The following is a 23245-nucleotide window of genomic DNA, read 5'->3' on the forward strand; positions in this document are numbered from 1 at the left end:
TTGTATCTATGGATATCTGTTTTGGTAAATCCTGGCTCACTACAAAACCCCTATTAACTCAGGAAATGCTGCTGAAGTGAATCAGCACAAAATAAGATCATTAGATTTGGTGCATATCATTTTCACACACAACTACGTCTCAGACAGAAATCAGTACCTTAATGACTTTTCCTGTCTGTGCACATTTCTTTGATCCATGACAGGTTTAACTCCTTTGATAGATACATATTTTAGGGAAAATAAATAGAGGTATAAAGTGTATAACACTAAATTGCCTATGAGATTTGTTAGCTTCATTGGAGTCAATAACTGATAAAATAATTAATGAATTTTGTGACATTAAACTTCCCTATAATGTAATATAAATCATCTGAGAATGGAAGTATTTCAGCCTGGAGCCTATCTCCCTCTGCTGCACAGGAGCTGCATTACGCACAGCCAAAAACAGACATATGCTTGATCCCCACAACACCATGCTAGAGCTTGTATGAGGCTGAGAAAGAAAAGCAGCAAGTATGGAGCTTAATTTGCAGCTGGTCTCAATTATAATGTACTGAGCAATTTAGAATAGTAGTGGAGGGGATTAGTAGTGTGATGGATAATGAAGAGGAAGTCAGAAAGAGAGAAGGATTTCCTGCTGATGACTGAGAGAGAGAGAGAGAGAGAGAGAGAGAGAGAGAGAGAGAGAGAGAGAGAGAGAGAGAGAGAGAGAGAGAGAGAGAGAGAGAGAGAGAGAGAGAGAGAGAGAGAGAGAGAGAGAGAGAGAGAGAAGGGTGTAGAGTTTATTCAGAAGCAGTTGGTGGGGAGGGATTATCCAGGTAATTCTTTAGAGTCTGAGAGAGAAGATGGGAGGGAGAGCTTGCTAACTGCGGATCTAATCTAAAATGGGCCCCTTGCCCCTCCTTGACCATCCTACTCTTCCTATGTCACAAATGACAAAGACCAGGCACAGAAACAGAGAAAGAGAGGGGGAAAAACAAGGAACAACTTGAGGAAGGGTAGTACCAATCCTCAAGAAGGCCACACTTGACAGCTCCAGCGTTACCAACTACCAGTATATCAGTATCACTTTTCTCTTTCCTCTCAAAAGCCCTTGAAGGAGCTGTTTATAATCAATTGTCTCTTTTTCTCACCCAGAACCAGCTGCATGATCCCAATCAGTCTGGCTACAAACCGGAACATTCTACAGAAACAGCCCTCATAGCAGTGACTGAGAAACCTCATGCTGCTAAAGCTGCCAAACTGTCATCTGTTTTGTTTCTTCTAGACCTTTCAGCAGCCTTTGACACAGTGAACCACAACATTCTTCTCTCTGTTCTCTCCAGGCTTGGTGTGACTGGCTCTGCTTGGAGATGGTTCCAGTCCTATCTGGAGGGACGGTCCTATCAGGTGACATGGAGAGGATCCACATCCAAACCGTGTAGACTCTCCACTGGTGTTCCACAAGGCTCAGTATTAGGCCCCCTTCTCTTCTCTTTGTATACTCGTTCTCTTGGTGATGTAATATCTTCTCATGGTTTCTCCTACCACTGCTATGCTGATGACACTCAATTATTTCTTATTTTCCACCCTCTGACATGCAGGTCTCCAGACGTATCTCAGCATGCTTGACTGACATCGCGTCATGGATGGCCCACCACTTGAAGCTCAACCCCAGTAAAACCGAGCTTCTGTTTATCCCAGGTATGCCCAACCCTTACCATGACTTGAACTTGAACTTGAACTTGACCTCACTGTTTCCTTTGAGAACTCCCTGGTATCACCATCCTAAGATACCCGTATCCTGGGCATAACTTTGGACAACCAGTTGTCGCTCTCAACTCATGTTTCTAATCTAACCCGGTCTTGCAGATTCCTCCTTTCTAACCAATGAAGGATTCGACCCTTTCTCTCATAGGAAGCTACCCAGGTGCTTGTGCAGTCTCTTGTGATCTCAAAGGTAGACTTCTGCAACTTGCTACTTGCTGGTCTTCCTCTAAGAGCCATCAAACCTCTACAACTTGTCCAGAGTGCAGCAGCACGACTGGTCTTTAATCTTCCGAAGTTCACACGTTACTCCACTGCTGCGCTCCCTTCATTTGCTCCCTGTAGCTGCACGCATCAGATTTAAAACCTTCATGCTTGCCTACAAAGTAAAAAATGGACCAGCCCCTTCATACATGAGGTCAATGGTCAAAGCCCAATCCGTACCTCGAGTACTTCGAACTTCAAGTATGGCTCGGGGACAAGTATCGAGACTATTTTCTGTCCTGGCTCCAAGATGGTGGAATGAACTCCCGCTTGCTGTCCAGACAGCAGAGTCCCTTGCAGTCGTCAAATGCAGAGTGAAGACACATCTATTGGCAGAATATTTAAAGGACAACTGACACTGCTCCCATATTGACTGACTAAATTAATACTTATTGTAGGGTATTGTTTATGTTGTTTAACAAACTCTAGCACTAATTGTTTATAGCACTTATCATTGTTTAAGATAGACCTTATGTATTTTGTACTTCTAGGTATCAGCATTCATCCCTGTATTCTACAGCATTCTAGTTCATTGCTATGTTTGATTCTAACCTACTGAACTGTACAAGGATATATTCTATGAGTAAACGACAAAGCACTTTTTAAATCACTCCGGATAAGAGCGTCTATTCATATATATATACACACACACACACACACACACACATACACACACACCTTTTACATATATATATATATATATATATATATATACACACACACACACACACACACACACACACACATGCTAAATAACCTCTCAGCCTCAACTACCCATAGCCAATTACCCCATCAGCCAGATTGACCTCAACAACTACCCACACACCTAAATAACACCTCGACTTTAAGTAGCCCACAGCCAATTACCACTTAACACAAATTAAACTCAGCTAAATAACCCCTCAACCACAGTTACCCCCACAGTTAAAGATTGATCAGTTTCTCAATGTTAAAACAGCCAAACAGCTTTCCATTTATTTTTAATTGCTTTGTCAAGCCAACATAAAGTTTGTGCATGGACTTTGCTTTTCTAGCTTGTATTACATTCCTCACATTAGACTCTCTTCCTGGGCGTCTGAAATGTGCTACTTCCTGTGCCAATACTTTTTTCTTTGTTTAAAACTGAACAAAAACATATCTCTTCACCCTGCATTATTCATCTGTACCTACCTTATAGTTTTGCTGTTTGCTCATGGCCTTTTGCACTTAAATGCCTGTTCATTGCTGATTTTGTTTTGATGCTCTGCTCAGGGACCTTGCACTCTGGAAAGGCAGTACATAAATAAAAGGCATGTTTGTTTGCTTGCTTGTTTTTGTGCTTCTGGTCTGTTCCATCCTATACTATCTTCAGGGTCTAGTACTAGTCAAATTTTTTATTAAGAGATTTAAGAATGTAATATGCATTTTACGTAAAGTTAAACCTTTTTGCAACAAATCCCTTCTTTTTTATCATTCAAATGTGTTTTTTCTGGATCTGTCCCAGGGTTTGTTTTCTGTCATAGATGCTATAGATCCAAACACCTCGGTGCTATAGATCCAAACACCTCGGTGCTATAGATCCAAGCACCTCGGAGCTATAGATCCAAACACCTCGGTGCTATAGATCCAAACACCTCGGAGCTATAGATCCAAACACCTCGGAGCTATAGATCCAAACACCTCGGTGCTATAGATCCAAACATCTCGGAGCTATAGATCCAAACACCTCGGTGCTATAGATCCAAACACCTCGGTGCTATAGATCCAAACACCTCGGAGCTATAGATCCAAACACCTCGGAGCTATAGATCCAAACACCTCGGTGCTATAGATCAAAACACCTCGGAGCTATAGCATCTCTGATCGAGAGAGATTCCTTTGTGAGAGGAACACAGACTGCTGCCATTGCAAGGTGCTGCGCTAGGTGTCGATCTAATGCTCAGTGAGGCTGCTCAGTGAAAATTAGAAAAGTACAGCAAAAGATGCTTAGCAGATGCTGTATTTTAAGTTAAAAAAAAAAGCCATATTACTCATGTGGATGAGCAGGGAGAGGGCAAAGCACTGATTATGTGGGTGAAGGTGTGGGTGCATTCACAGATTTCATGAAGGCTGTTATGTTGTTAAATTACTGTACTGGTCACCAAACGGTATGTTTTTTGAATCTGAGGTACTGACATGGTTACATTAAGTACTATTATGGATAGGAGGGAAAATACACGAGGCTAGGACCTTTTATGTTTGCTGAAATTGCATTGCTAGTCCATCCTTGGATTGGGTCTTAAGTAACACCAATCAGGCATAATGCAAACTGTTAGACTGAGGTTATGCGGGAGGCCAACTGTCAGTTATTAAAACATACGGCATGAATACCTGCCACAAGGTTGGTTTACTCTGATAAAAAGGGCAAGCTGGCAAATCAATTCTAGTTAAAATCAAATTACACTCTAAAAAGTCCCCAATACTAATGACATTATGAACTGCACTGCACTAAAGAGGAGATAAATTGTTACCTACACAGAAGATATGGCCAACACTCTTGACAAAAATGCCATTGTGTTGGCAGGGAGAAATGCATGAAGGAACAAAAACTATTGATCTACCTGTAAATATCTTAATTAAATAAGCACCAGTTAGATGTGGTCCACAGGCTAAGTGACTGATAATACTGTTGGGGTCCTGTCAGGCTTTGGCTATTTGTATGGCCTATTTTGGATTCATTCTAGTGTAAAGCAAAGTCAGCAAAGACCCATATTTAGTTGACCTTAGAAGTGAAATATAAACCTTAAAAACCTTTAAGAGCTGTCCATGCTAGCTCTTCTCACTCTATGAAACAGTATCCTGTTATTTGATGTGTGTCTGTGTATGGAGATTTCTTATGAAGGCAGACAAATCTTTGAATGGACTGTTTCAAACCTTTGGGGAGTTCATTAGTAATGGTCACTTGCATATTGGCTTGTGCTTGCAGTGTGCTTACTAGCTTTGGAACAGAGCCTTACAGAGGACAAGCTTGTGAAGACAGTGGGTCCACTCCAAACAGAGACCTGGGTGTGTCTTTAATAAGGTTACGTAACCATTAACTCAGGGAAAGTGGAAGCTTCTTATAATGACATATAGTGGCCCTCTCCCTTACTGTCCATATCCAAACTTTGAGGGAGTCAAAATGCTGCACTTATGAATAATAAAGGCAAACAATCATAAGACACACTGCCTGATGTTTTTCCCTGACTGTGCTTTTTTCTGTCAGGCGACTCACCTAGGCCTTCAACATTCAAAATGGAACCTGCCACAGTATGAAACTGAACGTGTGGAACATTGGGGGACAGGAAGATCCGGCCCTTCTGGAAGGAGTATGTGGAAAACACAGATTTGTTGGTATGTAATCATTTTTAGTCCTCAAAATTGCACTGTTTACCTTTGTAGCGGAATCATCTTCAAGATGGTAGCTTCAGCTGGCCCATTTAGTCACAGTGAAATCACTGCCCCCAACAGGTTTTCTAGTCCTGCACTACCATGCTAAAACACAGAAGCTTGTTTTATTTACTGCATGCTTTTCAAGCTGTTTGGATACAAGCAGTAGACAGTGTACAGCATTCTTTGTCAGTATTGCTGGCTTTGGATTCTGAACCTAGAATCATTATCTCTCAAGCTACAGGTCCTGAGAGAACACATGCTGGTGAGGCTAAAATGGAAGGGAAAAAATACCTTAATAAATTCATGACATCACTCAAAGAAGATGGACATCCCTGTATTCCAAGGAGACAATAGGTTTCTAGAACAGATGAGATCACACTACCAGAAGCTAATATAACAGATGTTGAAGGCAGCTACAAGCACTTTGGAATCCCACAAAAAAATGGGAATCATGTAGAGGCCACAAGGAAAGCAGCTACAGCCAAATACTTAGAAAGAGTGAGAGAAGTCCTGGGAAGTCAGCTGTCAGAAGTCAGCTGGAAGTCAGAAGTCAGCTATGATCGCAAAGCTAGACTATTGCAACTCGCTACTTGCTGGTCTTCCTCTAAGAGCCATCAAACCTCTACAACTTGTCCAGAATGCAGCAGCATGACTGGTCTTCAATCTTCAGAAGTTTACATGTTACTCCACTGCTGCACTCCCTTCATTTGCTCACTGTAGCTGCACGCATCAGATTTAAAACCTTCATGCTTGCCTACAAAGTAAAAAATGGACCAGCCCCTTCATACATGAAGTCAATGGTCAAAACTCGATCTATACCTCAAGTACTTCGAACCTCAAGTACGGCTCGGCTTGAAATACCTTGCTTCAGGTCTCATGGACGACAAGCATCGAGACTATTTTCTGTCCTGGCTCCAAGATGGTGGAATGAACTCCCACTTGCTGTCCAGACAGCAGAGTCCCTTGAAGTCTTCAAACGCAGACTGAAGACCCATCTATTGGCAGAATATTTAAAGGACAACTGACACTGCTCCCATATTGACTGACTAATTTGGTACTTATTGTAGGGTGTTGTTTATGTTGTTTAACAAACTCTAGCACTTATTGTTTATTGCACTTATCATTGTTTAAGATAGACCTTATGTATTTTGTACTTCTAGGTATCAGCATTCATCCCTGTATTCTACAGTATTCTAGTTCATTGGTATGTTGGACTCTAACCTACTGTACTGTACTAGGATATTCTATGAGTAAATGACAAAGCAATTTTGTAAGTCGCTTTGGATAAGAGCGTCTGCTAAATGCCGTAAATGTAAATGTAAATGAACAGGAAGAACAAGACCCAGGCTATCAATACCTTTGCCCTGCCAGTCATCAGGTACTCCGCTGGCATAATAAGCCGGCCTATGGAGGAGATAGAAGACACTGACATCAAGACAAGAAAACTCCTCACAATTCAAGGAGGGTTTCATTCCAAATCCAGCACTCTGAAACTGTACACTAAACAGATGGAGGGGAGCTCTCAGAGCCAATATCCAGGATGAAACAACTAAGATCCAGGAATACACCGGGATAATGGCCCCAAGTTATGAAGTGCTTAATGAATACCTCAGACAGCAGAAACCCAAGAGGATGGAAATGAGGAGGAACAGGGACCATCATGGGAGGAAAAACCTCTGCACTGTATGTATCACTGGCAGACAGTGGAAGAAATTAGTAGGAGAAATCCTACTAATGGCTGGAAATGGCTGGTTTAAAAGACAGCACAGAGGCACTAATCATGGCAGCACAGGAACTAGCGCTGAACATGAGATCAATAGAGGCTGGGCTCTACCACACCAGGCAGGACTGCAGATGCAGACTCTGTTAAGATGCCCCTAACACAATCCAGCACTTAACAACAGGATGCAAGAAGCTAGCGGACAGGGCATATATGGAACGCCATAACCAAATGGCTGCCATAGAGTAGAGAAACATCTGTGCTGAGTATGGGCTGGAAGTTCCAAGGTCTAAGTTTGATATCACTCCAAAGGTGTGGAAAATGGCTGTGCTAAGTTCCTGTGGGACTTCCAGATACAGACAGACAAGATGGTAATGGCTAACCAACCAGGCATTGTACTGGTGGATAAACAACAGAAGAGAACCGTAGTGATAGATGTGGAAAACCCGAGTGGTAGCAAATTTCAGGAAAAAGGAACGTGAGAAGCTTAAGAAATACCAAGTGCTGTAGGAAGAGCTAGAAAAGATGTGGAGGGTAAAGGCAACTCTTGGTTTCCATGGTAATTGGAGCACTAGGGGCTGTAACCCCCAAACTGGGAGAATGACTCCAACAGGTCCCAGGATATACACATAAATATATATATATATATATATATATATATATATATATATATATATATATATATATATATATATATATATATATATATAAAAAACATATACACATATATGCATATATACATATATGCATAACATATATACACATACATGCATTACTCGTTATGCATAGTTAGCCTTTGGACCTCATTCACTGCAACATAAGTGCTGCAACCTGTCCACTTGAAATTCATTCCAACACTGTGACTCACAGCCTTTTACCTTAGTTAAAAAGCTTTTCCTCCAGGAAACGTCTCTCCGCTGCTGCCATAGGAGCTCTCGGAGTTGAATAATGAGAAGAACCTGAAGGGAGTGCTGGTGTTCATCTTTGCTAATAAGCATTATCTGGCCATGGCGTCCCCAGCCAGCGAGATCTCAGAGGGCCTTGACCTGCACACATACCGGAACCGAGTATGTGTGCTGCTCGGCCTTGTCCAGAGATGGAGAGCAGGTAAACCCATGATAATGGATCAGCACAAGCATAGACTTACACAGATAAAGATGGTTAGCAAGAAAATATAAGCTTAGATTTCATTCATTATAGTTAGCTACACATTTATTTAAGGGGAAAAACAGAAAAAGGAAGGTTTTTGAAATTAAAAAAACAAAACAAAACAGAATCCCAATAAGAATCACCGATTTCATGTTCTACTCGTAAATAGAAGCAGTGACAAAGTTTGGGCCATGTTTGTGGATACCATCTCTTTTCCATGACAAGGCCGAGTGTCGTAAATGATGCTAACCATTTGTTTTCTTTCATTTCTAGTTTCTGAATTGAATTAACTGGATCAGCAACAATTTTGTGAATGTGAAGAAATGCCTGCATGCAAGTACCTGTCATTTTGTACAAAAACAAAAGCTTTCTCTGATTTTTGAGAATATAGACTCACTGGATCATGTAAGAGACAACCTTCCTAGAGCACTTGCTTTTTTTATAACCTTTTGTAAGTTACATAAAGTCTGAACAATGTCGTTTTGGCACCTTCTCATGTCTGATACGACTGAGACTTTTGCCAACTACAACAGATAAGAAAGTTGGCCAGAAAAGTGACCATTGTGAGTTTTCCCCTGCTAAAGTGTGTTTTGTTGTTATTCTGACAAAAGAAGCTTGCTCATGATTTGTCTCTGACAGGAATCGCATTGCCCTTATAAGGTCCTGAAATGAGAAAGTCTTTTTCTCAGAGAAAAGACAGAACATCCATCCTAGAAATGGGAATCATGTCCTCCAGTGTGGAAGCCACCAGAGACTAGTAGGACTGAGCCTTGAAGCCTTGGGCTACAGGAACCATCACAAACAGAGAACTTCTCTCCCTGACCCAAGATCCTGTTCTCTCTAAAACACAGAAGACATTTTTCTGTAGTCTGTTGGCTCATGTGATGGTTATGACAAACTTGTGTGGGAACCATTTGTGCCAATATGGTATTGTGAGATTAAAATTTCTCTAGTTCTTTACATGGAAATTTTTTAATATATATGTAAGTGGCGTTCTATAGCACGTGATTTACTCAGCTTTGGTCTTTATCCCTGTTTTCTGTGTGTCTCACTGAATGCCACAACTGTCTGGTTATGAGCCATAAAGCACTGTTTTCTTCCCATCATATCTCCTTATACAAATTATAAAGCATACATCTAAAAGATCATCTAAATATGTCAGAAAAAAGCCTATTAGGTAGGCTAAAGTAAGGCAGGGAAAGCAGTTTTAAGCTTCTAGGCTAGAACATGTATCTCATTTCTATCAGAATTCCCCAGAGTGCTCAGGAATGAAGGTGAAGTCTGAGAATAACTGACTTAGGCATGACTCAGAGTGCAGAGCTTCCTCTCAGGTTCAGCCCGCCATCTCTGATAGCGTCTGTGGGTCATGTTTTTATTAGACAGGAACTAGAGGAGCTGTGTTGCTAATCCAAGTTCATTAGCTCCCCTGCACACTCCTCTATAATAAGCCTATGATCCAACCAGGACAAGTTTGTTCCAGCCAAATAGCAGAGTTTGGGCTTCAAGGCAGGTCACATTAGTTTCGTCTATCCTCAATATAGGGAAGCAACAGTCTCTCCATCAACTGGTAAGTGAGGCTGTCAAGGCTCAGCAATATATATATATTTATATTAAAAAAAAGGTTTACTGAGAGATTATTTATATCGTAGAATGTAAAGATTGTTCCCCAATGAGAGGAAACCTTGTTCGGGATTCTGGAAATGTTTGTGCATGACAAATGCCAGAAGGAAACCCAAAAACCAAATTGCTGTGCTGACTTATTAGCCATTAGGAGTGTAATGTAATGTCAAAGTAAGTGCTGGTCTGTATCTCAAGCTGTTTCGCTGCTGAAGACTGCTCAGATGATCATGCCTGTTCCTCCTAATGATGCGTCAAGAGAGAAACAGCGGCAGGCTGTGGAGATGTGCTTACAAGCCAAGGGAGGTAAGCCCCACCAGCTGCACCCCGAAGCCCTGCGGGGCAACAGCAACAGTCGTTATTCTAAACCAGTTTCTTGATTACCCTGATGAATAAATAACCAACCCTGAAAAAAAACTAATAAACAGTTTGATACTGTAATAAACAGTTTGATAACAGCTTGTTCCCTGTCCGTTAAAGTTGCATTAAAACGCACAGTACAGCTAGTCGCCACTGTTGTGTCTCCCTGGCTGAAGTTGGAGCTGTGAGTGAACCTGTCTGTGGGTCGGTAATGCAATATCTCAGCATGGGTCTAATAGCCTTGGTCTAGTGCGATGACTCACACACACGCTTGATTGGCCAGGAGCTGGAACCCCCTCAAACATGAGTTGATTGCACAAACAGCAGGCAGGGGGGCCCGCCTGGACACGAGTGTCATATTTAATGACTCAATTGCACAGTTGAACATGTAGTGCCCAAGCACAAACAGCAGTTTCAGCCATGCCTTAGATGCTCAGTGATAAGGGAAGTGAGAATACAAGATGTTGATTCAAAGATGTTAATTCAGGGCCCACAGGCTGTTGTCACACTACTACACTGCTAGGATATGCAAAAGAGAGAGACTTGATCAAATTTATTACAAGAGTGCTTCTCATTGGTATAAATAATACTAAACAATAGAGACAATATGCTGTTAACCTATAGCTATTTGTACACTTTAATTCTAATGTGTTTGCATTAGGAAAGGCATTATGTCATGTTATGTTATGGTGTCAAAAGGTTTCAGACATCTAACACACTATAATAGCTAACAAATGTGTATGTGCCCAATTTGCAGGTGAGGCTTGTTAAAAACAGTAGATGAAACTGAGACAGACCAATTCAAACACTCCCTTGGGAATGAGGAAAAATGAAACATAATACTCACTAGTAGGCGAACTCTTAAACAGGAGAGTTGTTAAAAACATGAAATACTGAATGACTGAACGAATGACCACAAAAGTGAATTTAAGTCCCTCAGACACTGTTCAACAAAGACTGTCCCTCATCAGTTTGAAAATGTTCATATTTATGAAGGGACTGTCATTTGTAAGCAACTTTAAAAAAAACAAACAAGCTTACTTTTGAACAGAATAGCAGTAACAAATAATCTGGGCTGGGTTTCCCAAAAGCATTGTAACACAAAGTGGTAGCACAGGTATTACATTAAACACACTCTCTCTGTCTTTTCAGATGACCTTAACACTAAATTGCTTTTGAGAAACAGAGGTCCAGATTTGTTACTGCCTTTTCTACTTCATATAGGTGAATTTTCCTTCGACATTAACATCCAGCTTCCTGCTCATGTTTACCACAGTGAGGCAATGTTCTTCTTTAAGAATGGTCATGTCCCACTCTATGATGCTGAAAATGTGCATATAAAAGTATATAATATCAGGGACAGAAGATGCTCTGAAGGCAAAAATTAACCTCAGTCCATATTCCTGACATTGTTCACTTAATGATGACTACACATTTTGGTTGGCCTCCCAAATGTATTTTAGCTTCCACTTGTACCATAAACTGAGTGACAGAGTACAAATTCACAAAAATGGTGTCCTTTTCTTGTGCAGCTACGGTACAGCATGAGTAGAGGCAATCACCACACACCGGTCTAATATTCCTGTGTTCTGTGCATGCTTGTTTGTGTGCGTCAGAGTGTCTTGACCTGGGAAAGAAGATCAGTGTTCCACAGGATGTGATGATAGAGGAGCTGAACCTGCTGTCAAATAGGGGTTCCAGAATGTTCCAGGAGAGACAAAGGAGAGTGCAGAAGTTCACGCTGGAGCGTGTCGGAAACCAACCCTGCAACGTACGCTAACGTCACAGCGCTGGCTGTGGGCACACCATATAATTATTTCACACATAGGAGGAGAGATGCAAACAGTAAGGACAGCTCATGGGTTTAGTTTAATTACATGGTTGCTCACTGCTTTTATTGCATAGCGAGGCTGAGAATTATAGGACTCAAAATTATACAACTCGAACATGTTTACTCAGGCCATGGGTGCAGGACTGGCTGAATTCTTCTAAACCACGCTCTCAAACACCGAAGCTGCAGAGATCATGAACTAAAGGCTATAATGTATGAATAATGATGTGCGACTTTGGGCTTAATATCACTTATCTCTGCAGCATTTACAGCTGAACAAGATACAGTGTAGGCAGACCCCTGATGGACTGCCAGGGAAAGCTGACCACAGCTCAGAGGACTACAGTGGTATGCCCTCCAGGACCAGCCTGGTGACCACACTCAAACACAGCGTGGCCAAGAAAGGAAACCCAAGTGTTCTAGCACCAGGTGATTAGAATGTCTCTCTATTCTATATTATGTAATTACGAAACACACACGTAGCTGCAGTGGCTGGTCTGTTTGTGAACATGCAACTGAAAGAAATATACAAACATGACGTGAAAAAGTGCTTCCCAGTCATACCACCTACATACTCCTTCAAACGTCTCAGGTTATTCAGGACCCCTGAAAGAGGTTCCTGCTGAGAAGTTCAATATTACAGTCATCCCCAAGTCCTACTACTCACCCTGGGAAGAGCCACGTGCCAGCCAGGCAGTGCTGGCTGCCATTAGTGCCCACCTGCCAAAAGCTGCCCCCAAAACATCTCCTGCCAACTACAGATGTTTCAACAGGTAGTATCTTAAAAGATGCCATGCCATAGGAATATGCTGTTCTTCTACTGGTCGCAGAAGGGCACTGCTCCTATAGCTCAGGTAGAGCGAGGAGCTAGTAACTGTCATACTTACAAAAAATATTCATTCTAGCGAAATACTGCAACTGTATTGCTAATGATTAGTAGAAAAAGTGTGTTGAATTACTACTTGCCCTCAAACCCTGAGGACATGGAGTAAGGGTCAAGACTCCCAGTCAGTATGCAGACGGTGCTATTTAAACACTTGACAAGAAAGAAAATACACCAACAACTGCACATATCGCATGACAAATTTGCAACACGGCCTGGAAGAAAATCTGAGATCGGAATTGGCATCAAAAATCAGTTTTAAAAAAGCCCTACCACAGACTTGATAGGATGGAGGAGACCAGCATGCATGCTTGGGAAACACGGCACTCCACATAGCTCGTGCCTTATTTGTAATAGGATCCTAAAAGTCATTTTAAAAACTTCCAGCCTAAAAAGCTGAGATTCAAAGTAACGCTGAGGTTGACTGATTTGACAGAGCTCCCGCGCCGTTTGGAGGCACGGCCGGAAGCATGAGGACCCTGCCTCTGCCTGGTTTTGAGCTCCTGCAGACGCGCACAGAGCCCAAGCTCACCTGGGAGAGAATGTGCCACCGACCCAACTTCAATCGCATGCCTAGAGGCTGGAGAGTTCAGTGCCCCACCCAGTCCACGGACCTGTGAGGCTGGGACAAGTGGAGAGCCGCATTTCAGTCCTCGGATGTCCCGGGGGTGACTATTAGCGAGTGTCAGTGGAGGGTACCATTGCGTGGACCGAGGTTCTGAAGAATTTATCAGTATGCTTGGAATGGCATCACATCAATTGCAAGCTGAGCCAACAGGCACCGAGTAGTGCCTTCAAATTAAAGTTTACATGCTTATTCTAGTCAACTTGACAATTATATCATTTACAGAGCTGTCATGTTTAGACTTCTGGACACAATTTAATAGAATAAAGGACAATACAGAGTAATTTTGTAAACAGTGCTTCATATTTAATAGTTTTATGCTGTCCATTTCAAGGCATAATGGAATGGTGTTAATAATTCATATGATTGTTGATGTCTGAATTGAGAACAGTGGCTTACAGACTTAAAAGCGTGGTCAACATCAGCCCCGTGTGGTAACTATTGGTCACTGCAACCAATTATTTTCGTTTTTCAAACAGAGTAAAAGGCTTGATACAAATATTTAAATAAAAAAGACATACTTTCTACAGTTTCTGAACTACCCCTTTCTACATACACAAATATCTATCTGACCCAAGCTAATAAGGGTCGCAATGGTCAAAATAGTTTTTAAAAAAAAGTTTAAAAGTCCAAAAATAAGAGCAATAAAAAAAAAAGACAACCAAGAATTTCCTATCACTTTAAACTGGTTATAATATCTTTGTATGTCTGTGACGTATTTGCATAAGGTCAAGGACACGGTCAACAAGTCCATAAAAGATTACAAATATAAAAATGATTCCAAAACTGAGGGCAGCGGCAGAAAGGTCAACCTTACGCCACTCCCGCCTACATCGGTGAGGTAGCTTCCAGGGCCTGGTCTAGGGGCCTCCGTGGCGACTAGCATGGGCGCCCATGCGATGAGGATCTTGGGAGGGGTAGTGCACCTGACCTGGAGGCCTCATGCCCATGGGAGGGGGCATGGGAGGGGCCATGGGATCCATGGAGTTGTAGATAGGTGGACCAAAACCTGCGCAAAGTCGGTGAGCGCCGTCAGTGGAAGGAGCCGGCATTTTACCAGAGGGGAGGATTCTCAAGATGGAGGGAGGCGTACCTGGGGGTGGGGGCATGGCTACGCCCGGGGGAGGTGGGAGTCCCAAGTTCATGATTGCAGGAGCGCTGTTGGGACCCAGGTTGAAATAGTTGGCTGAGGTGTCGTCATCGGGCATGGGGGGTGGAGGCAGGGCTGTGGAAAAGAAGGCTGGGTTACATACTGGGAAGTAAGCTTACTGATTTGAGGCAGGATTTCATAATTGTCTAAAGCAATTTTAGACAATTATGAAATCCTGCCTCAAATCACTGAAATAACTACTTGTCTTGACGTGCCATTTATTTCTCTCCCTCTCATAGATTTCCACAGCAGCTCTCCAAATCCTTATTACTATTTGTTACGGCTAGTGAAAATCTGGGTGACTGTTCAGTGGACTAGACTGTCACTGAGTGTATGCATTTCAGTGGGTGCCCTAGAGTGTGTTCCACAATTCCTACCTCCTGGGAGTCCAGGCACAGGCTCCAGTCTTATTCCACTCTCTGTCACACCATCTTTGTCTCTCTCCTTCCCCCGTGCTGCCTGGGACCTAGTGCATATGACAGAAATAGGTGCTATTTATAAATATACACCAACAATCTAAGCACAGAAAACTACTCAGTCATTGTTTGTGTGTGTGTGTGTGTGTGTGTGTGTGTGTGTGTGTGTGTGTGTGTGAGAGAGAGAGAGAGAGAGAGAGAGAGAGAGAGAGAGAGAGGAGAGAGAGATTCCAAATTGTAGTAATGTATACAGTTTCCAGAGAAACAGAATGTTTCAGACAGAGGTCCTTTATCAACTGTGTAAGCAAAATGCTTCTGAATTTGTAGGAGGAATCAATTTTAGAATGTGAATGGAAATCCTTAATTCTGATGGTCTGAAGGTGTTCAGCAAAACGATCTGATTAGGAAATCTAACCAGGAAAATAAAAGATTTTCAATGCAGAGGCTGGCCTACAACAGCATGGTCCTTCTCTGCATACTGAAGAAGGAGCTACAGCATTATAGGAAAACAACACTGTCTATGTTCATGCTACTTTAGTCAGCTAACTTTGAATAGCAACTACAAGGGAGACAGTCTAATGTGGCCCAAACAACAATTTAAGGTCATACATAAAGGTGGGGTGGGTCTGTTCCGCTCCAGTACTTGTATTTGTACCCACAGCCATTGTACTGTCGATCCAGCTAACAGGATTCAGGCCTGATGCAAAACAGCAGTGAAGGACAACAAGCTATATGCCAAGAGAAAATAGAACATTGACTCACTGATCTACCTACAGCAAGGACATGAGGATGCCACCCAGTCTAGAGAAGTGTGTTCGACTGATAGTAAAGAGGACAGAGGGAACTATGCTACCACAAGACCTTATTACAGAGCTGGAGAACAGATACAAATACCTGGGAATTCTCCATTCACACAGGAACCATGTGGCAGAAACGAGACGGATAGCAACACTGAATGGGAACAATAAGATCAAAGCCATAAACACGCATGTCCTGCCAGTCATCAGACACCCAGTGGGCACAATAAACTGGCCAAGGGAGGAGCTGGTGGTGGCAGCCAACGTCAAGACCAGAAAACTCCTCACAATGCACAGGGAATTCCACCCAAGATTCAACAATTGTATGCCAGGGGGAAGGAGGGGGAATGGGCCTAGAAAGTGTAAAGCATTCAAGCAATGGCCCTCAAGAATGAGCTGAGAAGGGTGCAAGCCAAACAGGTGGGGGACATTATGGAATCATGGTTCCCTGCACTGAATATACCACTTAAACAATAGAGATGGCGGACATAAGACAATCCTACCAATGGTAGCACTAAACAGAGCAAGCAGTGGTAGCTCAGTGGTTAAGGTATGTGACTCGAATGTCAGCAATCTGAATGTCTCTGGTTCAAGCCCCACCACTGCCAAGTTGCCACTGTAGAGCCATTAACCCTCAATTGCTCAAGCTTCGGATAAAAGCATCAGATAAATGCCATAAATGTAATAGCAGGACCCAAAATGCTGGCAGGGAGAGCATATACCGAAATATTTAACATGTTGCAGGGATCATGTACAGGAATGTATTCAAGGTACATGAACTGGACACGCCACAGAGATCCAGACACATAAGCAAGTAATGGCAAGAAAAGAAAATATCAGGGACTGTCCAAGTGATGATGGGGGCACACTAAACTGGAGGCTCCAACAGATCCAAGGAATGACATTACAGTTATGGCATTTAGCTGACACTTTTATCCGACGTGACTAACAATTATGAATGAACACAACTTGAGCAACTGAGGGTTAAGGGACTTGCTCAGGGGCCCCACAGTGGCAGCTTGGCCGCAATGGGACTTGACCTGGCGACCTTCTGATTACTGGTTACCTTAACCACTATAACGGAGACCTAAGAACAGTGAAAATACTACACTGCACCTTCAAACTCTCAGGCCTCCACACATCTGAACATCAATTTTTTTTTTTCATTCATCATTGACAAAACAATTAGTAAAACTATTAGTATTTTTAGATGCTCAGTCTAAGAGCTGGTTACTGTATTCAATATCTCTGAAATTCTATGATCTCTCTCTGCAGCAACTGACTTGAGCTTCAGGAACCCAAGACGACCTACAGGTGCCAGTGTAACAACTGGGTCGAGTTTCACTTACCTGCCCCATTTCACATTGAGGCGTCGACCGTTGATGATGAGCTTGTTGAAGGACTTCTCTGCAGCCATCTCGGCAGCCTGCCGCGTAGCAAACTGGATGAAGGCACACTGCTGCCTCTGCACTATGGTGATTGTGCGGATTTCCCCAAACTGGTAGAAATGGTTCCTGAGAAGATAGGCCAGAACACCAGTTAGGGACTAAGGATATCAACATTATTATTTATTATTATTAAACCAGAGAACCTTTTCATGACGATGCGCAATGCAACAGTGGACCGAAATTCCTCAGTTCTCTATTCGCTTAAGTGTACTCACCTGATCTCTGAATCTGTAATGGTTTCTCCCAGTCCCCCTACATAAAGAGTAGTAATGGACTTGTCCTCAGGAGGGTCCAGTCTAGGCATGGCTGAAGCTCGTTTCAAGAGCTTGTCAGCCACTGGGTCATTAATCCCATAGTACCGGTCTTTAATATTCTGGTCAGCCAGTGGGTCATCTGGATCTGTAGGCTTCTCATGCCTGCGGCATTACAGGCAACAAGGTCATCATCAACTACCATGGAACACTCAGCAATACATTTGGGGTTTTTTTGCACAGCAGAACCCGCATTTTGTTCTTCAAAACTCTGTGAAAAAATTATTGACTGCTGCTGAGTGACACTTCTAAGGTAAGTATCCCAAAACTCCCACAGCCATTTTCTGTGGACCAGACCTATAAATGTCATGGCCACTAGTCTATTAATGGCCACTGGTCCATAGCCACATCTTACCTGTAGGGGCACTCCTCTCCTCTCCTGCACTCTCCTTTGACCCAGAAAGAGCAGATGTGCGGCCTGTTCCTTTTGTAATAGGGCGTGGTGCGAGCTAGCTTCAGAAGCATGTCACTGGACCCAGGTGCCTTCCCCAGGGCACCGACTGGTCGCGTGCCATCAGAGTTGCTGATCTGGAAATCGGGAAAAAACATTTTGCAGAACCCGATTAAGGGGAACAGAAATTTAGCTGCCAAAAAATGCTCCATTTGCATCGAACCTAGTATTATGATGTTCCAGTATTATGCAGTGCTATGCATTTTATGCATCTTTGGTCGTTCAGCATGTTTTCCACTGACCACAAATAGGAGTAGCGAACAGCATAATCACCTCTCTCTCCATGTTCTGGGTGTAGTACTCCTTGTTCACATCTGATTTTGGCACCTCATCCTTAACTGCTAGTCCTGTGTCTCTGACCTGAATGGGTAAACCTGCATTGAGTAAAAAAAAAAAAGACAGAAAACTTAACAGATTGTACCGTAAAAATGAACAAACACTCATGCAATTACAACAAACATTTTGCATATCAACAAAGATATATGATCTTCAAAAATGTATTCTGCCCCAAGGACGTTATGGTGTGTATAGCCCCTTGACTATAAAGCTCAGGGTGAATAGGGGTGAGCCATGAGTAACCATCCATTGTGGACCAGATAAACATGGGTCTGTTTATTACCATACTCCAGATCCAGCAGACAGGTCTGACACACATTCTTCATTTTGCTGCAGGTCTGACACACCTCAGTCTTCTTGAAGCGCATCCTGACTCCAGGACACCAGCGGAACACAGTGAAAGGGCGTGCACAGATCTGGGACAGAACACAACAGCAGACACATTATGATACACACTATGCTGTATGTGCATCTGCGTAGCTTGAGGATAATGATGAATTAATTATATTATACATTCTGTAGCCTTACCTTGCATTCTTTGCCATACTTCTCTTTGGTCTATCAAAAACAAAACATTCCCAGCTAGTCAGTAAAAGGAAGCCATTTCACTATTGCTGACCCCATGTGATCATGACATTTATTTTAAGAGAATGTACGAGCTTAAGAGCTATATCACATCTCACTGAAAATTGCTCACCATTCGAATGTAAGGATTCTCTCCCAGACATGTTTGACAGAGAATAGGGAAGTCCTGTTTAAACAAAAAACAAGTGACAAATGTCATACCTAAAAGTCATCTAGTCATTACATTTCACTCCAACTAAATTCAGTCCAGTCGTGTTTATATAGCAATTTTAACACCACAATATCTAAAGTGGCTTTGCAGGAACCATGTTTAAGCCTCTAACGAGCAACCCAAAGTGGACAGCTGCAGGGAAAAACTCCACTGGGAGTGCCAGGCTTCCTTTGGGCACCACAGGATAGTGTTCATTATAATAAAAATAGAAATAAATGGAAACAGAGATGCCTAAATTATACTAAATGATGACAGTCCAGTACACTATATTATAATTATGATGTGTGGTTTCCAGGTGAGGTTGGCTTGCTAAAAAGTACTGATAAGTGTTGATGAGATACTTAAAGTATTCTAGCTAGCATACATGCAAAGGTCTAGCTGGCTAGATAACTCTAAATACAGAGCTAATATAACGTTTAGGTGGTGACCACAGCTCAATATTTACAGACTTTTCTATTCAATTGCCACCGACATTACTGTCCTCCCTTTGCCCATTGACCAAACATTTCTTCCTATACCTTCGCCAGAAATCTTGTCTGGAGATTTTTAAAAATCCAGTGTAGGATAACAGCTAGACAGACAATACTGATACTTTCCCCGTGTTCAGTTTGTACCGAGAGATACACACCCCCACCTTGCGTCTGTCCCCATAACGTGCTTTCTTAATCTTCCTATATTATTGCTATAGCTACATTCAGTGGCAAGATCGCCAACGTTGGCTAGCTCGGTAAATCACAGTAAAAGGGTTGATTTAGTATTCAATGATCAATATACCACAAGACTAAATACCACGAAGAGACATAGTATTGGTTTTAAAGTCTCCTATAGTATCTTTACTAGCTAATTAGCTATTAAGCAAGTTATTCGCTAGTTTCAAGAAGCTAGCGAGTTAAGTAGCTAAAAAACTAGCTAACTATCCGGATTTAATAATATTTAAATAATAATATTTAATAATATCTTACATTAGCAATATATTAGCTAGCTAGCTAGTTAGCTAACGCTAGCTAGCTGGATATCGTAGTCGAAAGACTGAAGTTTTAGACGGGTTTGTGAAAAAGTGGGCACCTCCAACAGTCTGTATTCCTGAAACCTGTTCCAGTAACAGTAAGCGCATGTCAATATATATATAACACGTGCACTCACAGAATCCTCCCAGTTCTGTCTGTTGTATGTGTTGGAGCCTAAGGACGTCGCCATTTTCGATTAGAGCGTGGGAAAACCTCCGTTCTTCCGTTTTTCTTTTTGTTCATCTATCGCTGTGGTCGCTGTGAGAGGTTTGTAAAATCAACCTTGCCGCCTACTGTTACGGAGTGGGACGACATGGAAAAAATAGCCATCATCAGTTATCAAGTAAGAGTATTGTTTTAAATTCATTTTAATCAGTTTTTCCTAAATGTTCTAATGTTGTTTCTTTATATAAATTAAAATTTTACATGAATGACATTAAAATTGTTGATATCATCTGCATGGGTTGTAACTAAAGTGAAGATCACCCTGTAGTTTGAAAGAGCTGTAATTATGTCATAATTTATGATAGGTGATGTAAAATATACTGCTGCCTAAGGCATTAAAACTGAAAAATAAATTGTATTGTTTATGGGGGAGGGTCAAAGTACAGAATAAGTCCAAACATCCCTAAATAAACCTCAAAATGACTTGATACAAGCCAAATGAAATGTAGTCAAACTATTATTAACCCACATGATGAAGCCCACCTCAAACCCATGGTGGGTTCATCAATAGACCCTCTGCAGGTTACAGATCAACACCAAGTTGGTGTTGGTTATGCAATCATTTGATGCAATTGCTCCTACCACAGCTGGACAAAGCTGGAAACTCTGAGAGGGTCACATTATTTGATTATTTGACTTTTATCATTATATAGATCACTCTAATGAGTGAGACGCTACAGGAGATGCAGGTGGATATTACCATTATCACCTGGGTCAATGACTACCTCATAATCCAGGTTCCAGTTTGAGTATTTTGAGGAACTATATGTCCAGGTGGGGTGAAGTTAATGTGCTGTGGTTCTGCCTTCTTTTTTCCTCACACTATACTATATGACTCCAAGTATAACTGTGAAATGTGTCTTCTCCAGAGGCTTTCTGATAAATCAGCTGTTCTTAGACATGTCAGCAATGGGGAGAAGTCCCAGTATAGGGCTGTGATCAGTAGTTTGAGTGGTGTGCAAGGAACAACCTACAGCTCAGTGTTAGCAAGATAAGGACATGTGGCAGATTCCTGTCTCTGTCCTGGGAGAAGAGGCTGAAGTGCAGAGCAATGGAACCTGAAGGTACAACTGGATCACAGATCAGACTGGACATGTCTGAGGCAGTCTACAGGAAAGCATAAAACGTTTTGAGAAAGTTCATGTCCTTCAATGTATGCAGTCAGATGCCTGTTGTTTGTAGCTATATCCCGGCAGGTGGCATTAAGTTCCCCCAATCTACTCCATGGCCACCTAATCAAACACTGAAGCACATTTAGCTCATGACTGATCTAGCCATGCTGTAGGAGGGAGCAGTACAGGAGGTCATTTATACTCACTGCTATCAGAATCTACCTTTGTGCCAGATATATTTGGGACACACACACACACACACACACACACACACACACACACACACACATATATATATATATATATATACAAAGTTACACTCAGTGGTTAATGTACTTGACTTGTAATGGGAAGGTTGCTGATTCAAGCCCCACCAGTGCCAAGTTGCCACTGTTGGGCCCCTGAGCAAGGCCCTTAACCCTCAGTTGCTCAAGTTCTATTCAGTCATAATTGTAAGTTGCTTTGGATAAAAGTGTCAGCTAAATGCTGTAAATGTAAATATATTTCCAGAATAATTATCAGGAAAATAGCCCCATAACCACAAGTTATACTTTTCCCATTACTTTCACTGTATTTATAATTTGTTTAACATTACTACTGACTATTAATGAACAAGACCTTATTTCTGACTGTCACTTTATTATAGACAGCACTTTGATATAATCACTTGATACTTTTGCAATGTATATTCTATAATTTACCTTATACGCATACGTGGAATGCTTATTACTTACTTTCTGCACTTGTAGGATGTAGAGTTTGTGGTGTCTTTTTTACTTGATTTGCTTCGTATGCTTTTGTGACAAAACCATTTATTTCGGGGATCAATAAAACGCCGTCTATCTTGAACTAAATGGTTGAATCTATTTATTATGAACATATCAGTTGATGACTGATGAGGGGGAAAACCGTGTATCGTCGCCTTCTAGCGACTAGCCAGCGCAGCGCTTTGCCACCTTGTGGAGTTAGCGGATAGCGGCGAAAAAAGAGAGGCGAGTTATCTTTCGGTTTGCCAGGAGGAAAGCCACTCGTTTAAACCAGGACGCTCCACTTTTGCTGTAGTCGGAGCCAAGCGTACGATGTAGCTTGAAGATCATTCAACTTAAAGTCTGGCTGGATTCAAGATATATTTCATTCTGCTGCTTCTGTCAAAGACGTTGAAGTGGTGAGCATATTGGTCATTTTTTTGTTTTGAATGGATAGCTATGTAGCACATAGCTGCTTTGCTAGGCTGCAGTACGAACAACAAACCGATTCAACGGGTTAGCCGACTGTAATGTTGCTTGTATCATTGCTAGCTGTTTTAATTAATGCCAGTTCTTACTCTAGTCAGTTCCGACATTATTGTTGGCTAGAAACCTATGTACAGTCTTAATAACAAGAGTATGTTTTCGTGAAGGAGTCAGAAGAAGACAATGTGGAGATGTAGTAACTGTTCGCGAGGGATAGCTAGGTTAGCTGGCTAGTGATCTGGTCAGGACAAGCTAACTAGTTAGCATAGTTAGCTAGCGAATGTTAACTAGCTCAGCCTGCTGCTGCAGAGTTAAGCAGCCGTCTAGCTAGCCTACAGCTTTAAAGAACTACTAACTTGGTTGGCTAGTTAGTTTAAAT

The 23245-nt window shown here is 42.0% G+C and overlaps 3 protein-coding genes and 1 long non-coding RNA gene across 9 annotated transcripts in view; 3 read left to right on the plus strand and 1 right to left on the minus strand.

Annotated features, from left to right (window-relative positions):
* Nucleotides 1–9680: 9680 nt before the first annotated feature.
* On the plus strand, nt 9681–14110 carry LOC113571289 (myozenin-2). Its single transcript, XM_027000145.3, has 6 exons — nt 9681–9836; nt 10085–10192; nt 11863–12017; nt 12341–12506; nt 12670–12850; nt 13397–14110. Exons 2-6 carry the CDS (start codon nt 10111–10113, stop codon nt 13578–13580), a joined length of 768 nt encoding a protein of 255 aa, XP_026855946.1. The 5' UTR covers nt 9681–9836; nt 10085–10110; the 3' UTR covers nt 13581–14110.
* Nucleotides 13870–20551, minus strand: rbm22 (RNA binding motif protein 22). Of its 2 annotated transcripts, XM_027000144.3 has the most exons (11): nt 20434–20551; nt 19192–19245; nt 19023–19052; nt 18778–18910; nt 18432–18532; nt 18063–18235; nt 17612–17812; nt 17298–17462; nt 15113–15201; nt 14679–14810; nt 13870–14594 (listed from the first exon to the last, which is right to left on the minus strand). In XM_027000144.3, the coding sequence occupies exons 1-11, from the start codon at nt 20485–20487 to the stop codon at nt 14446–14448; spliced, it is 1281 nt and encodes a 426-aa protein (XP_026855945.2). In that variant the 5' UTR covers nt 20488–20551; the 3' UTR covers nt 13870–14445. The 2 variants fall into 2 exon arrangements, with proteins under 2 accessions (XP_026855945.2, XP_081575980.1); XM_081719854.1 differs by having other exon boundaries at nt 13870–14810.
* LOC118241583 (uncharacterized) lies at nt 17819–19015 on the plus strand. Its single transcript, XR_004776213.1, has 2 exons — nt 17819–17960; nt 18831–19015. It is a non-coding gene; the product is annotated as an uncharacterized LOC118241583 (long non-coding RNA).
* Nucleotides 20552–22608: 2057 nt separating the features above from the next.
* The window catches only part of ndst1b (N-deacetylase/N-sulfotransferase (heparan glucosaminyl) 1b), a 55307-nt gene continuing 54670 nt past the window's right edge, over nt 22609–23245 (plus strand). For all 5 annotated transcript variants that reach the window (XM_035527227.2, XM_081718861.1, XM_081718856.1 and 2 more), the window contains exon 1: nt 22609–22799. The gene's annotated coding sequence lies outside the window, so the exon portion shown is untranslated. The remainder of the gene's footprint in view (nt 22800–23245) is intronic.

This window comes from Electrophorus electricus, chromosome 8 (genome assembly GCF_041902795.1).
Source record: "Electrophorus electricus isolate QZ-2024a chromosome 8, ASM4190279v1, whole genome shotgun sequence".
NCBI lineage: Eukaryota > Metazoa > Chordata > Actinopteri > Gymnotiformes > Gymnotidae > Electrophorus > Electrophorus electricus.